At 48.2% G+C, this 15,483-nt stretch overlaps 1 protein-coding gene across 2 annotated transcripts; it reads right to left on the bottom strand.

The window, feature by feature from the left end:
* Window positions 1-7,352: 7,352 nt before the first annotated feature.
* On the bottom strand, window positions 7,353-14,747 carry IL4 (interleukin 4). Of its 2 annotated transcripts, XM_040976538.1 has the most exons (4): window positions 14,443-14,747; window positions 14,185-14,232; window positions 9,883-10,041; window positions 7,353-7,487 (listed from the first exon to the last, which is right to left on the bottom strand). In XM_040976538.1, the coding sequence occupies exons 1-4, from the start codon at window positions 14,575-14,577 to the stop codon at window positions 7,386-7,388; spliced, it is 444 nt and encodes a 147-aa protein (XP_040832472.1). In that variant the 5' UTR covers window positions 14,578-14,747; the 3' UTR covers window positions 7,353-7,385. The 2 variants fall into 2 exon arrangements, with proteins under 2 accessions (XP_040832472.1, XP_040832479.1); XM_040976545.1 differs by lacking the exon at window positions 14,185-14,232.
* Between the last annotated feature and the right edge of the window lie 736 nt (window positions 14,748-15,483).

The following is a 15,483-nucleotide window of genomic DNA, read 5'->3' as shown; positions in this document are numbered from 1 at the left end:
AATGAGAAATAAAACTCTTTTAACAAGTGCCTGTGGTAGTGGTCTTCTTGGAACTTGCTTTTACTTGCAGCTTAAAGTGATGAGCAGGTTCTTTGTGCTTGGCCTCTTCATTTCATGTGGTTAAAGAGGCTTGTGTTGTTTCACACCCAAACATTCTTACCACTGTAGGACTTTTAAGCAGAAGTCATTGTGAAGCAGACACTTGGGGAAGATGTTTTTAAATATACTTCTCATTCATCTAAATTTTCTACCAAGAGCACTGAAGTTTTGTTATCCCTGTCATTAGGTGTTTGAGAATAGAAACCAGTTCTCAAGTCATGCCTTCAACAAGTGTGTGCAAGCAGACTGATGGAATTATAACTTCTGTAACTCTTGCCAACTGAGGTTTGGAGCCAGTGTCTGCCTGTATCAGGAAGCCTGTTAGCACCGGGGTTGCCAGGATGCTGCCGCGGACACAGGAGAGCTCTTAGCCCAGTGGACTCTTCCCCCCACTTGTGGACAATCAGAACTAGGTAAACTAATATGGATTTTGTGCTGGCTGATAGGACTATAATATTTGACGCCCCCCTTACCTGTAGGCTGTTTCTCCCAGGGTCACTGTTTGCTACTTCCTTTCTTCTTTGGTCCTAATAATTATATTGTTATTTTCTGTCTTAGTCCTTTCTAACAAACCACTGAATCCATTTTTGAAACAAGATAGTACACAAGTACCTTAAGCTTACAGTTAGCGTGAGCCTTACACGGGCATGTTCACACCACCTAAAGCCACAGCCTTAGCTTGATGCCAGCTGGAGGAATCTTCCAAACACATGTTTGTTGTAACATTATCTGAATTTCCTATTCTTAAGCTGTTTCATTTGCAAAGCAAATCAGGTATTCAGTCTTCCTTCGGAAGTTGAACAAATGTGTGGGAAAATGATTGTGAAGAGGCTACTTCAAAAAGAGCCTGTTTCCCCTCAGCATTGATCTTGGGCTTCCTGTGGCCCGATCTTCAAGTTACTTTATCAACGTTATCAGAACATCAGATTTTCTTACCCGAGCACGTTCATGGCTGTGACTGAAGAACATGACAGATCAGACATTCTGCCACACCTGCTCCCCTCCCCCATCCCTTTGAGAGGGCTGGGGAAATTCTAGTTTTGAATCAAAGGCTTTTATTTCTCCAGTTGTACAGAGGAATCTAACTGGGACTTTACAACGGAATAAAATATTTCTCAGAGTCGATATCAATCTCAGCAAGAGGATATTGCCCAACTCCTCCTTAAAATACCAGAGTCATCACGCGGTCGGGTGGCCTTGATTTCTCCTCCCCACTGCCTCGGGTGTGCTGTGCTGCTGTGGCCTGTGTCCTCTCCAGTGTTTATGTCTGCATTGTTCTGACTAGGCTCTCCCTGGGAACGCAGACCTGCGCCTCCTCTGTCAGGAGGGCAAGGTGGCGGTGTCAGTGTTAGTGACAGTGGGTGTGTTGACGAGGGCGAATGGTCCTTCCCTTGCAGCCTGCACAGTCCCTGCATGTGTCTCCCTGACCCAGGGCTCAGCCGAGCCTTTCAGGGAAGTGCTGCTGTTGAGACTTTGAAGCAATTTGGTAAGTAGGAAGGCATCGCAGCAAAGATAGTGGTGTGCATTTGGAGATCCGTGAATTGGGGTCAGAGGGCAGGCAGGGATTGGCCAGGCCCCTGTTGTGAAAGAATTTTCTGGAAGTGGGAAGCCACAGCAGGATGTACAATGGAACCCTCAAATAGTGTCTTAGAAAAATAAGTCCTGGGGCCCAGCGAGGTAGCCTACTGGCTAAAGTCCTTGTCTTGAATACGCCAGGATCCCATATGGGCACTGGTTCTAATCCCGGAGGCCCCGCTTCCCTTGCAGCTCCCTGCCTGTGGCCTGGGAAAGCAGTTGAGGACGGCCCAGAGCCTTGGGACCCTGCACCTGCATGGGAGACCTGGAGGAAGCTCCTGGCTCCTGACTTTGGACTGGCTCAGCACTGGACGGAAAATCATCTTCTCTTTCTCTCCCTCTCAGGAGCCGTGGATGCTCTGGGCTGCGGGAGACAGTGCGTCTTTACCTGACTTTTCTTTTCTATTCCTTTTCTTCTCTTTTTTTCTTTTTTTTTTTTTTTAAGATTTATTTATTTTTATCGGAAAGATTCACAGAGGGAAGAAGAGACAGAAAGATCGTCCACTGGTTCACTCCCCAAGTGAACCAGTGGCCATAGTTGAGCTGATCTGAAGCCAGGAGACAAGAGCTTCTTACAGGTCTCCCATGCCGGTGCAGGGTCTCAAGGCTTTGGGCCGTCCTCTACTGCTTTCTCAGGCCACAAGCAGGGAGCTGGCTGGGAAGTGGAGCAGTTGGGACACAAACTGATGCACATATGGGATCCCAGTGTTTGCAAGGCGAGGACTTTAGTTGCTAGGCTACCGCGCTGGGCCCTACCTGCCTATTCTTGAGCTGCCTAGCAGGTACCCAGGTATGTTGTGACCACTGGCTAATGGCAGGAAGGATCAGGCAGAGACTGAAAGGTGAACTAGAAAAAAGTGGTTGGGAAGGATAGAGTGTGAAAGAAGGGATTCTAGGAAGCTAAGAAGTGAGTGTCTGGGCCTTAGGGCAGAATGCCTGTTCCTGAGAGGGTAAGCATAGCACCTGCTGAGGGTTGTCTGTATTCTCCTTAGCCTGAGCTAATAAGATGGACGCTAGGAGTCAGCCCCAAGAAAACTGAAGGTACTGTCCTGTGCTCAGTGACACTGGTAGCATGTGCCAATCCAGGATTGCTTGATGAGGCCAGGCTGAGCCTTGCTCCATAGGAGGCAGGCAGTGGCACAAGTGGACCGTAGCAGCAAGGACCCCTGTTGCGCTTTTATCAGAGGCCAGCATTTCTCATAGTGGCCCAAGGATGTTTTCATTAGACATAACTCCAGAGTTCAACTAAGTGGCCTTTTGCTATTCATTTATTAAATAAGTTTGTATTACCTTCTGTTAGATGCCAGTTAAAGAGCGTCTATTTAAAGGCAACAGGCAGAAGTGACTGATAGCCAGGAGGGACAGGTCAGCCTTCAGTGTCACAGTGACACACGTTCCACATACAAACAGGAGGCGTGTCCCAGGAAGCAGGTGCTGTGGGTGTCTGTGTTGCTGAAATGAGTGTATCTAAATGACAGGCGTCGTAACTTCCACTTATTCCTTACACAGGGCCATGCTAATCTCTGTATCGTTCCAATTCTAGTATGTGTGCTGTTGATGTGAGTATTCCCTTACTCCTGAACTTGTGCCTCACTCACACACTGTGAGTGTATGCTCTGCAGCTTGGGCTCTCTCGGTCTGCTAAAAGGTTTGGTGTTTCCATCCCGAGTCCAAGATTTTGGTCTGAAGTAGCTTGAATGTTAGTTGCATTAAATCTTGTCTTTTGACAGACCCGCCTAAGAGCCTGCTTGTATCCTTTCTCTCAACTTGTTCCACCACTTTATGGCTGGGTGGGTGGGTGGAGACACAGCTTATCAGTTAGGGTGTTTGTAACCCACACAGGAGCACCTGGGTTTAATACCTGCCCCCGGTTCCTGATTCCGGCTGTCTGTTAACCCAGACCTGGGTGGGAGCAGTGATAGTTCAAGTCGTTGGATTCCTGCACCTGCACGGGAGACCTGGAGACAGTTCCTGACCGTTGTCTTCACTGGCCCTTGGCTTAAGGTGGACAAATCCCAGCTGGCGTGGCTTTTTTTTTTTTTTTTAATCTTTCTGACAGGTTTTCCTTTGTTACCCGGGCCTCATACACAAACTATAATCCACAACTCATCCTGTAGCAGTCTACAGCTCACATTAGCCATTGAATGCAAATAAGTCTCGATCAAAGAAGAGAGGAAATTAAAATGTTCAGGGTGTACCTCCTCTGATTGGCTGGGCAGCCCCCATGACTCTCCTACATACTTAATGCCCTTGGCACATGGGTATTTCATGTGGGCAGGGTGAAACTGGCTGTGGTCAGGGTGAGACTTTAAGCTTTTGATTTATTCCCTTATTTTGAGAGGGTTAAAAAGGCATTACCTATTTTTGTGTAATTTTAGTACTAGTATTAATTCTGGTGACGTGAAAGTGAAGATGAAAAGAGTGCTAAATCATTGTTACTAGATCCATGTCCTTGCAGAGAAGATGTTCTCAAAAGGCAAGTTTCGATGATTTGACACTTGATTTTGTGTTTTCCTGCTCTGATTTCTTTCAATAATGGCTTTGTTGAGATACAACTCACAGACCATGACACCGATCCTTCCATCCTTGGATCCTTCGGGAGGAGGCAACTCAGGAGTTAGTCTGTTCCTAGCCCTCATGCGACATTTTGTCACCATCAAAAGAAACACTGTACCCACTCACACACTCTTGCCCTGGCTCCAGTGCTCCAACCCCTAGCAACCAGTAACCCATTTTTGCCTTGGTAAATTTTCCTGTTTTCAATATTTCATTTAGGTAGAATTATACCCTGTGTGGCTTCCTATATCGGGCCTTTTTGGCCTAACACGTGGCCTGGGGACGTCCAGGTTGTAGTTTGTTTCCTTTTGGGGTCAGTAGTCTTCACTGTGGGGGTCCTCCCCTCAGTGGACAGACGTTTGAGTTGCTTCCCCTTCTTTGCTGTTATGAAGTCACTGTACACAAAGTTTTCTCTGTTCATGTTTCAGTTCTCTGATACATACCTAGTCTCATTGGATCTTACACTGTGTTTCACCACTTGAGAAACTATAAAATTGTTTTCCAAAGTGGCTGCGTCATTTTCCATTCACAACAGTAAGGATTTCAGCTCATTGTTGTCATTGTCTTCTTCCTTTTCCTCTTCCTCTTGCTCCTTCTCCTTTTAAAATTTTCATTGGAAAGTCAGATTTGCAGAGAGCAGGAGAGATAGAAAGAAAGATCCTCCATCTGCTGGCTTACTCCCTAAATGGCCACAACAGCTGGAGCTGAACTGAGCTGAAACCAGGAGCCAGAAGCTTCTTCTAGGTCTCCTACGTGGGTGCAGGGTCCCAAGGTTTTGGGCCATCCTTGACTGCTTTCCCAGGCCACAAGCAGGGAGCTGGATGGGAAACAGGGCTGCCAGGATGGCATAAACTGGGCCCCTAGGTTTTGTTTTTGTCAGCATTTGTTATCATCCAATTTATAGGTTGTATTCATTTACTTTATTATTATTATTTTTTTTTTTACTATTTCTGCATATATGAGGACGCGCACACACAGGAGCATATAATGGAAAGCCAACAGCTTCCAGCCCTACTTCGCTCCCTGTCACTGATGTCCCATTCCTGTACCTGTGAGGGGCTTGGAGGAGTGCATGCTGGGACCTGATACTGACCATGGTCTAACCGAGAGCCTGGAGTCAGGCACCTCAGGGTAGGTGCACAAAAAATGGTTCCCTGGGAACACTGCCCAGGTGACAGGCTGTGCCGCAGTGTTCTCTGTCCCACCGCTACCCTGTCCCAGGCCTGCTTTTCATCCTTGGAGAAAACCTGCATCCTAAAGACCTAGAAAAAGAAAGCAAGTTCATGAGAACTAGGAAGCGTTTCTATGTTTAGAACCACGTTATCGTGTACTCTGTCTCACTAACTAGAAGACCCAGTGTCTGTTCTCACAGGTTGTTTAGAGACCCGGGAAGAAGGAATGTAAGGAAAGCTTACAATGTCCCTTCTGCCTTGGACTCCTGATCCTCGGTCCCCTGAGGCTTTTCCCTGTAACAGTGCTCTGTGCCCCAAGTCCTGAGATCCAAAAACATCCACAGCATTCCCAGAAAGTTTTGTTTTGTTTTGTTTTGTTTCCAAGTTGTCTAAATGCTTTCATGTTAATTCTAAATATTTCTTGATTCATTCACTGCTGGGGTTTTTTTTCACTTTTCACCATGAAAATTTTCCAACACATATAAAAGCAAAATAGTTCAGGCCTGGCATGATATCCTCGTGGCTCAAAGTCTTCACTTTGCATGTGCCAGGATCCCAAATGGATGCCGGTTTGTATTCCAGTGGTCCCACTTCCCATCCAGTTGCCTGCTTGTGGCCTGATAAAGCAGTGGAGGGTAGCCCAAAGCCTTGGGACCCTGCACCCACTTGGGAGACCTGGATGAGGCTCCTGGCTCCTGGCTTCAGATCAGCTCAGCTCCGACCATTGTGGGTACTTTGGGAGTGGCCCATTGGATGGAAATCTTCTTCTCTTGTCTCTCCTCTTCTCTGTATATCTGACTTTCCAACAAAACAAAACAAAACAAAACAAACCCAGAATAGTTTGATCAACTACCACATATTCATCCCCAACTATAACACCATCAACTTTGACCACTCTTACAAATTTTTGATTTGTTGAATGGATAGCATGTATTTCATTCCATATTGAAACAGTGAAGGTTTACCTTATTAATTCTACCCCCTCTCAAATTATTTATAGTAAGCTCTTTTTAGTTGTTGTGTTAACCTTAAAGGTGTCATGAATAATTACATCTCATGTTCTTCTGTCAGTGTTAATGTTATGAAGCTGTGTTAGTGCCCAGCCTCTGTCTGCCAGCTGTCTCCAGCAGTTCTTTTTGTCCTGTCAGGTGGTTGGTGGTTGCAATCGTTTGTCTACTGCATGTTGTCTGTTAGTTCTGAGACTTGAGAATCCAAAGATTTATTATGGGTTTAAATATTGTTCGCTGGGGAGCCTGGTAGTGTGTGAGGATTACTTGTGTTTTCTGCAACCTCAGTGAAGGGAGATGAATGATCGCATCATACTTTTGGTTTAGATACACCTGACAGTAGAGCTCACGGACCCACTGAGCAGGCTGTCTTATCATTTATATCTCTCATGGCCTTGTATTTAATTACTCTGCAGTATCTCCCCAACTATAGAGGGAACTCCTTAAGAAAGAATGGCCTTGGACCTGGCACAGCAACCTCACGGCTGAGATCCTTGCCTTGCATGCACTGGGATCCCTTATGGGTGCCAGTTTGTGTTCTGGCTGCTCCACTTCCCATCCAGCTCCCTGTTTGTGGCCTGGGAAAGCAGTCAAGGACGGCCCAAAGTCTTGAGACCCTGCACTCAGGTGGAAGACCTGGAGGAGGCTCCTAGCTTCAGATCGGCTCAGCTCTGGGCATTGTGGCCACTTGTGGAGTGAACCAGTGGATGGAAGATCTTTCTCTCTGTCTCCTTCTCTCTGTGTATCTGACTTTCCATTAAAAGAAAATAAATCTTTTTTAAAAAATGGTCTTTCAGTTTGGCTGCTTTAAGTAAAATGAGTTTTCCTGAAAGTTGCATATCTCGGCTTTGAAAAGTAAACTTAATCATCATTAAATAGCATTGCTGTTAGATTATACATATACTTTATTTTATGATGAATTATAAATATATAAATATTAAAATATAAAATCATCAAAATTTATAAATTAAAATAGTTAGCTTTGATGCTTTGAGTATTTCTTTTGCATTGTCGTCTTTAGCCTGTCCAGGAAGTCTTCCAGTGTAGTCTGCGTGGCTCCCTTGGAAGGGCAGTTGTTCTGTGAAAGAAACATTTTGTTAGCTTGCATCAGGTGGCGTTTGTGTTGCTTTCATGCCTACGGACTGGTCCAGGCAGGGCCTCTGGCACTTGCCACCTGAACAGCGCTCAGTCCCGGCATCCTTGCCGGTTAGCTGGGACTCTGACTGCCAGCAGGCCAGATCCAAAATAGGATCTGCATGTTGTGAGTACACACTCAACTTCCAGAAGTGGTTTTTGTACTACCACCATGTGTCAGCTTTTGTTGGGCAGGCAGTGTGTTGGTGGTGATGTCACAACCTCTGGAGACGTATTACAGTGGGGTACTGCTCCAAGGGAGTGACATGAAAGTGCACTCAGACCTGTCCATGGCCGTACTGGGCCCTCTGCATGGCTGCTTGACTTGCTGAAAGATTTAGCCATGCTGCCCTCCTGCTCCTTGGTGACCCGCAGTGTGTGGCACTACAGGTGGAAAGGATTCCAGGTCACCACTTGAGTTTGAGTTGCATAAAACAAACTACTTAATTGGTTTTTTTTAAAAAAATAAGTTTCTTCTTATGTAATGTGGGACCAGTAGAGCCTACCCTGAGATGAGAGGTTTCCAGACAGGCCCTGTTGGTTGCCCTGATATTTTCAGTAAGTGTGAGGCCCAGGAGGGGAGAAATACCCCTGCTCTTTTCTGAAGCCAGCTCCTCTGCGAAGCTCCAAGGTCTGCTGTCCTTTCCTGGTTTCCTCCCTCTCTTGCATTAACTTTGCTTGTGTCTTGGAGTCTTCTTCCTGGTACCCCAATATTCTGTATAGGCTCCCCACCTTGAAAGAGCTTACTTCTCCATACCTGCTCTTTGGTAACTATTAAACATATCAAAAGATTTTTCTGTATTCACTGTCCTTTACTCACCGCTTCCCACTCCAGCCTCTGTTGTATCTGTTCCATTAGGCTTGCATCTCTGCCTCTCCCATTACTCCCATCCATTCCCACTTGTATCCGTATCATCTGTGCTATCCATCATGCCAAACCCACTGCCCATTCCTACCACTCCCTCCTTAAGAGTGTTTTCCCTTACCTTGTGGGGCACCACACACTGCACAACTGTGGACATGTCCCTGGTCTCCTGTGGTCTGTGACAGGACCAACCATTGCCACAGGGGCCCAGGCAGGAACTATAAGGTCATCTGTTAATTTTCATTCCCTATAACTAAACTGATTTTCCAGCAAAGGCTCCTTGGCCATGTTCTTTAGTAATGCCCCAGATTCAGCCACCTTCAGAGTCACCGTCCTGTTCAAGCCACTACTGCCTTTATACTGGCTTATGGCAGCTTTCTGACCAAAATAATAATAATAGCAATAATAATAATAAATACTGTACGTGCACTCAGCTTGCTTACCATACCATGCATGACAAGAGTGGTCACTGAAGGGCCTGGCTCAATGGCTCGATGACTAAATCCTGGCTATGCAAACACTGGGATGCTGTATGGATGCCAGTTCATGTCTCAGCTCTTCCCATTCACTCCCTGCTATCGTCCTGGGAAAGCAGTAGAGGATGGCCCAATGCCCTAAGATGCTGTCCCCACATAAGAAACCACAAGAAGCTCCTGGTTCCTGGCCTCAGATCAGATCAACTCCGGCCATTGTGGCCTTTTGGGGAGTAAACCAGCAGAAGGAAAATCTTCCTCTTTGCATCTCCTCTCTATAAATCTGATCTCTGACTGAATGCTCTCAGTCCCTCTCATCCACCCACTGATTGTCCTTTTGAGCACAGGAAACTCGATGCTACCCTGGCCTCTGCACAGTTGAACCTTGTGCCTGTTGATCAGGTGACCTGTGTCTTCTCAGTTGCCTGCGTGGATAGCAAAATGGACTAAACCAGTCCTGCCCACTCTGACTCCCGTGTCATTTCTGTGTTTTTCTTCATAGCATGTTTCATTACTGAGCAGTTTGTGTTTGAACACACCATGAGAGCAATAGACTCCGCTTACTTATCTTTATTCATTCGTTTCCTTGCGAGAGCTTTCTCCACTGGCTGAGTCTTCAGATGCCTGCAGTGGCCCCTGGCCGGGGCTGAAGCCAGAGGCTAGGAGCACAGTCCAGATCCCACTGCTTGAACCGTCAGTGCTGCCCGCTAGGGCGTGCATCACCCGGAAGCTGGAGTCTGGCGCTGGAAGTGGGAATCCCAACCAGGCACCATAATGTGTGATGTGAGTATCTTAACTGCTGGGATAACTGTGTACCCCTGCCTGTTTTCTTTAAGGCCTATTATCTCTAGTGTTTCAAAGAGAACCTGGCACTTGTAATGCCCCAACAGATGTTTACTGGATGAGTCAGTGAGCTGGTTCATCAAGGTTACTACATCTGAACAGGAGCAGTCAGGAGGGAGGCTGTGTGCGCAGAGCCCAGCTACCTGCCGCATCCTTACCATTCTTGCCATGCTGCAGAGGTTCCTGTCGAGTCCCTTCAGGTATCTGAGAACGTGTTGCTCTCCATGCTGGGTGACACACTGGAGCGTGCGCTGATGACGGTACAACTGCCGGAGTGCAGTCGCAGCCCTGCAGAATGCTTCCTTCTCAGTCGTGTTCTAGAAAAGAAATGACAAACACATGCTGTCTCTGTTCTAAATGTGGGAGCAGTGTTTTCACTTCCTGATTTCTTTCCGGGAGGACCAGTGCAGAGGGTGAGGCTGCTTCACTGTGGATCTGTAGCCAAGCACTCCTGTGTGTGCCCTGACCTGCAGCTTCTCCAGAAACCTCTCGCAGCCACCTCCCTGCTCATTCAGCCACCTCCCTGCTCATGCAGCCACCTTCTCTCTACAACTCCTCAGTCTCTTTTCTCTTGGAGGGTTTTGCCATGGGATACCCCACGAAGTAAGTGGGCAGGGGAAGGTGAGCTTTACATCTGAGGCTCTGCAGTCTGCATAGAGGCGTGGGAGCTCTTCTTTCTGTGGAAGATTCTACTTTTCATTCCTGCAAGGTTTTAGGATCCAGCTTTCCCTGGGAATCTTACTGCTCGTTGACTAAATGAATGCCAGACCTTTGGCCTGGAAAAGGCTGTTGTGGGCAGCACTCTCCATTTGCATCCTCACAGGAGACAGCAGTGCATGTAGAAGTTTGTAGCGAAGTGTGGAGCTGAGACTTAGCCCCCACTACAAGAGAGAAGTGCTAAGGCTGTCAGGGCAAGGTGCCCCAGAGCTGTGTCCAGGCCAGTCGAGGGGGTGTTTCTGCAAGAAGGTGGTGTTGAGCTGGGCCTCTATAAGGAACAGCACCTCTATAAAGAACCTGTGGCCTGGAGTGTGCGTGCGGAGTGTTGGAGCTTTGATGTGGCACTGCCCACTTCTGGGGGACCGTGGGCCTTAGAAAAAGAAACTGGCTCTTTGGTGGAACCCAGGAGAGGGCTTCTGTGTCAGTCTCACCCGGCCTGTGCTGGTCCTCTTATTTTCTACTGAAGAGCAAAGACATGAAGCCCGGAGAGTGGTCTTAACCTGAGCCCTGCTTCCTTGGTTTCTCCTGACACTCAAGGTGGCAAATGTTCAACAGCAGTGACTCAAAACTTCTGCCAGCCAGAGATGATGACTGTTAAGATTTTGGCAAATACCTTCACAGGTTTTGTTTGTTAGTTTATAGTGTGCTTCCCCTCCCTGCTCCGCCCCCTCCCAAAAATATACAAGAGCCAATTGGGATTGACCCTGTTTTGTAACGTTTTTACACTTAAAATGCTGTACTGTAAGCATTACGTTGGTCAGTGCTGTTTAAGAAGATAGAATTGAGAGCCGCACAGAAGCCAGTTGTGCATTTGTACCATGACTTGCCAGTTCCCTATCATAGCAGGGTTTTTTTTTTTCTGTAGATGATGTGGCAGGTAATCTCTGTGGTTATCTCATTTTCTGTAAGTTAACTGCTAGGGTGCATTTTAAAGTTTTTGAAGGAAGATTTGGACCCAGACTGGGGCACCAAAATCCTCAAGCCTTGCCCCTTTCCTCTCCTTTCTTCCCCTGTGGGGCACCATGCCACAGTGGAAGTTACTCACTCAGAAAGCTGACTAGGTGTCACCCCGGTCCCTGACCGTAGGCAGGAATTTAGAGCAGTGCCAGTTTCTCTAGACTCCAGCAGTCAGGAACCCCCTCATTAGGTGCCACACCTGCCCTGGTGTTAGGTGGCTGGCAGTGGGAGGCAGACACTCCCTGTGTGCCCGGGTGGGAGCAAGCACCCTCCTCATAGAGTAAACAGACCCCAGAAAGCCACGGGAAGAGTCCCTTTGATGATTTTCCCATTGAAAGTGAGAGAGACTTCTCTGAAACCTGAGCTCGGAAGCCTAGGTGTTATGTTGTCTTTTGGTTTTCACCCAAATATGACCACATAATATGGGAGAAGACCCTTTTTATAGACATTGTTTAAAGTATTGTGTAAAGACACTGAATATGAAATACAAGACAAAAAAAAAAAAAACCAACATCAAACGGAAGATGGATGCCAAAGAAGTCATAAAGGCCTTCAAGCCTGGTTCTCTGGCTTTGCTGTGAGAGGATGACTCTTCATGCTGCCCTTGGCTCCCTGCCCACCTGCTCCCAGCTGACCAGGGGTAGGAGGGGCCCCTGCCCGCGGACTCTTTCCCTGAGGGCATGCCAGGAAACGACCATGCGGGGGCGCTGACTCAGACTGCCAATGCAGTTTTGGACTAGCCACATCTAGGGTCATCAAACCTGCCCTATTAGCATTGCATTTGTTATCTCCAGCTCTGCCCAGATTTAGTCAACCGGTTCTGTGCATGGGGAAATCCTTTAAAAAACCCAAACAAAGCTGCTTGTGGTTCAGCCTGTAGCTCTGTGGAGTTGGTGGACTTGGGCTGTCTTTGATAAACAAGAAACACCTCTAAGGGTCCACCCAAGAAAAACGTGCCTGAGCAGCTTGCTGTCCTTCAGGCACGGATTGCCCCAAGACCCAGCATTCCCATAAGCTTGTTCTTGGCAACGGCTCTCCTGAGAATGCTCCCCAAATGAAATTAATACACTAGGGTTTAAAAAGATTCTCCCTTGGGAGCATAAGCTCCTTTTACTCCCACATGCTACTCCTGTGGGGTTTTATTTAGAAAATAACAGCCTTTCCAGTGCTGAGTGTCGGAGGGAAACAAAATGATGGCAGGATGAGGTTAACAAGAGGGGGGGAGCATGCTCTCCAGGGGAGACAGAAGAAATAGGGATGCTCAGAGACAACCAGAAGGATCAGAAAATTTGGAAGCAATGAGTTTACCCAATCTTCCCTAAATCTCAATCTTTCCCACCCTGGTCAACCATGTAATCATTAAAATAAAAAAACAAAACAAAACAGAAAAGAAATGGGGACAGGTGAAGGAAGGCAGTGGGGACTGGCAGGAGAGGTCTGCATATGTGCTGAGAGAGGCATGACTGAGCGATGGCAGCAGCCATGCCTGACCTGTGCTGGGGTGGCGGCCTTCCAGTGACACGGTGCCACCCAGCCTTCCCCTCATCTCTGGAGTTACCATCATGGAAGAGCTGCTGAAGGCCACGCATCTAGTTAACGGCAGAACTGGGACAGAAGCCGTAGTCTGTCTCCCTGGCCGGTCTCTCTATCCCCACCACTGACCCCAGAGCCAGTTCCTCCTCCACCAGTTCCTTCCCTGGCGGAGCTGGAGGCTGCTCAGCATTGCAGCATCTAAGGGAGGTGGGGTCCCAGCTCAGCTGCCTTCAGCCTCCAGCAGCAGCCATCTAGTTGCAAGGACTTAGAAATTATAGAAACATACTATATTGGTTTACATGTACAGATAGAATTTTGTCCTCTGGAATCCCATCCTGATTCAGACTCCTGGAATGATCTTTGATAAAACGAGCTGTTCCAGGGAAAGCCCTGGAGCACAGTCCCCGGGAACAAGCACTGGTGCGTGGCTGAGTCCTGGCCAGGTCAGCCCTTCAGCGTACGCAGAAAGTGTGCACTCAGGAGCACTGGGACTTTCATTCTCACTCGTGTGTTTCCATGAAAACAGGAACTGAAGTGCACCAAGCCATTGATATGGCCCCAGTCATGTGTTTGTCAGAGAAAATACGCTATCAGCTGTCAAATCTATCTCCTCCCACTGCACATGGAGGGGTGGGGGCGAGGCGCAGGGCCATCATGGCCGCTTGAGCAGCGAGGCCGGTAGATGCCCACGCAGTCAGAGCTGGGATGCCTCGGCTCTGTGCGGCAGGATGGTCCCGGCACAGGCTGGAGGGGGCTGAGCTTGGCAGGACAGGGCAAGCCGAGGGCTTAGGGGCAACCAGGCCGGGACCCCAGGGCGCTGTGAGGTGACCAGCGTGTGAGAGAGGAGGGGACAATAGCTCTTCTGTTGCTGTAGGAAGTCTCTTAGACAAAATGAAAGCTCCCTTAACCTGTAATCTCAATTTCTGCTTTTCTGTGAGAATATCTGGTTTTTCAGAAATGTATGTGCCAAAAAACTTCCCTCATTCAACAGGTATTTGTTTTTCTTGACCAGGACCTATCTGTATTACAAAATCCAGGCTTTGTCACACACCTTCTAAGTCAAGTGAAACCAGAAACACCAAAACACGCTCCTCAACAGTGAGAAGCATAATTCTTGTTCTTTGAAAACATGTAACACCTCACAGACAGCCTGGGCCTGCCCATTTTCCCTCAAGCAGTTTCTTGTTCCAACTCTGTGGACAGCTCCCCCCGCATCAGCCCCTCTGCCCGAGCAGGCACAGTGCGCTTCTTACCTTGGGGACAGCCAGGGCGTCAGCAATGGTCAGCTTGGTGCATGGAGACTGGCCCCGGCGGGAACAGGAGAACAAAGAGACAGAGTTAACCTCCCACTGGACCCGAGGAGCGCATCTCAGCCCCTGCCCCCTGGGGCCCACAGCCCCCCACAGGCTCCCGGTCCTGCCACCCGCTGCAGGCCAGCAGCCTCCTGACAGGGCTCGTGCCTGGCACACACGGCGTACGTAAAGATTGTGCTAGATAGCACGGATACTCACCTTCCTCTCTGTGAGGAGGTTCAGGGTTTTGATGACCTCTGGTAGGATGATGTCGCCCCTGTAGCTGTGGACGAGGTGACCGGTGCCTGCCAGGAGGCAGAGGAGGGTGACAGGCAGGTGACAGGGGAGCCCCATCAATAGAGCTCGGTGTGCGGGATGCTGAGGGACAATGAGTTTATCAATAGACACCACCGATGCATTCTGATGAAGATTTCTCTATATATAGAGTTAAAATTGCTGAAACTGAGGAAAAATAAGTTTACATTGGAAATTTTCGTTACACCAGCTTGTCAGTTGCTGGTGGCCAATCAGCACCTCTCTTCCAGGAGAAAAAGTGCCTCAGAGAAGTAGGTAAAATGTTCCTGTGAAATGAGACCATAGGAAAATGAAACCTTTTTTTCTAAAACTAACTACAAAGTTTCAGCATAGGAAATTACACCATAATTTGCTCTTTAGATTAATCTTATCAGCTCAGGGTTGCTGCTGGCTTTTTGCTTTGCATAGAAGGAAGAGACCACAGGTGTCCGAGTTTGCTTTAGTGCAGTCCTTCTGGGGGAAAGATAGAGTAATATCAAGAAAGGTTGACTTGCACAGCGCTTCAGCCTGGCTTCTTCCAGGTATGGGTGGCGACTTGGAAATTCTCCTGTCATGGAGAAGTTGACCCAGGGCGCTTTCCTCAGGAGAAGGGGATCCCCTCCTCACCTCCCTGGAGCCAGCGGTTTCTGAAAGTGGAAGGCCGGAGAGAAGCCAGGTAGCATCAGGTGAGGCCGTGCGCTGGATGCCCGGGGCAAGGTGTGACCACCTGTAGATCTGACATCCCAGCTAGGAACAAAAAGACCGCTGTGTTACCAACGTGCGTGTTGTCAGTTGTCCGTGTTCCTCCCCAACACTCCTGATTGTGAGTCTCATTCCCTGAACTTGGTGAGGCATTTGCACACCTTGACAGTGACCCTAAGGATCCTGTGTTGGCTCAGGTGCCTGGGCACCCCGTGCAGGGTCCCCTTCCCACCTGGAGAAGGGGCTCAGACACAGCAGTCACCC

This window comes from Ochotona curzoniae, unplaced genomic scaffold (genome assembly GCF_017591425.1).
Source record: "Ochotona curzoniae isolate NIBS_2020 unplaced genomic scaffold, NIBS_Ocur_1.0 contig_1, whole genome shotgun sequence".
NCBI classification, from domain to species: Eukaryota; Metazoa; Chordata; class Mammalia; order Lagomorpha; family Ochotonidae; genus Ochotona; species Ochotona curzoniae.
Note: the sequence above shows the minus strand (reverse complement) of the source record. Positions and strands in the feature narration are given on the sequence as shown.

What these genes read in the sequence shown, in the direction of transcription:
- IL4 (XM_040976538.1), bottom strand. Translation starts at nt 14,577, where the DNA reads ATGGGGCTCCCCTGTCACCTGCCTGTCACCCTCCTCTGCCTCCTGGCA. An exon ending in ACGCCCTGGCTGTCCCCAAG is followed by an intron (nt 10,042 to 14,184) that starts GTAAGAAGCGCA and finishes TTTCTTTTCTAG; the next exon opens with AACACGACTGAGAAGGAAGC. An exon ending in TCTGCAGCATGGCAAGAATG is followed by an intron (nt 7,488 to 9,882) that starts GTAAGGATGCGG and finishes TTTCTTTCACAG; the next exon opens with AACAACTGCCCTTCCAAGGG.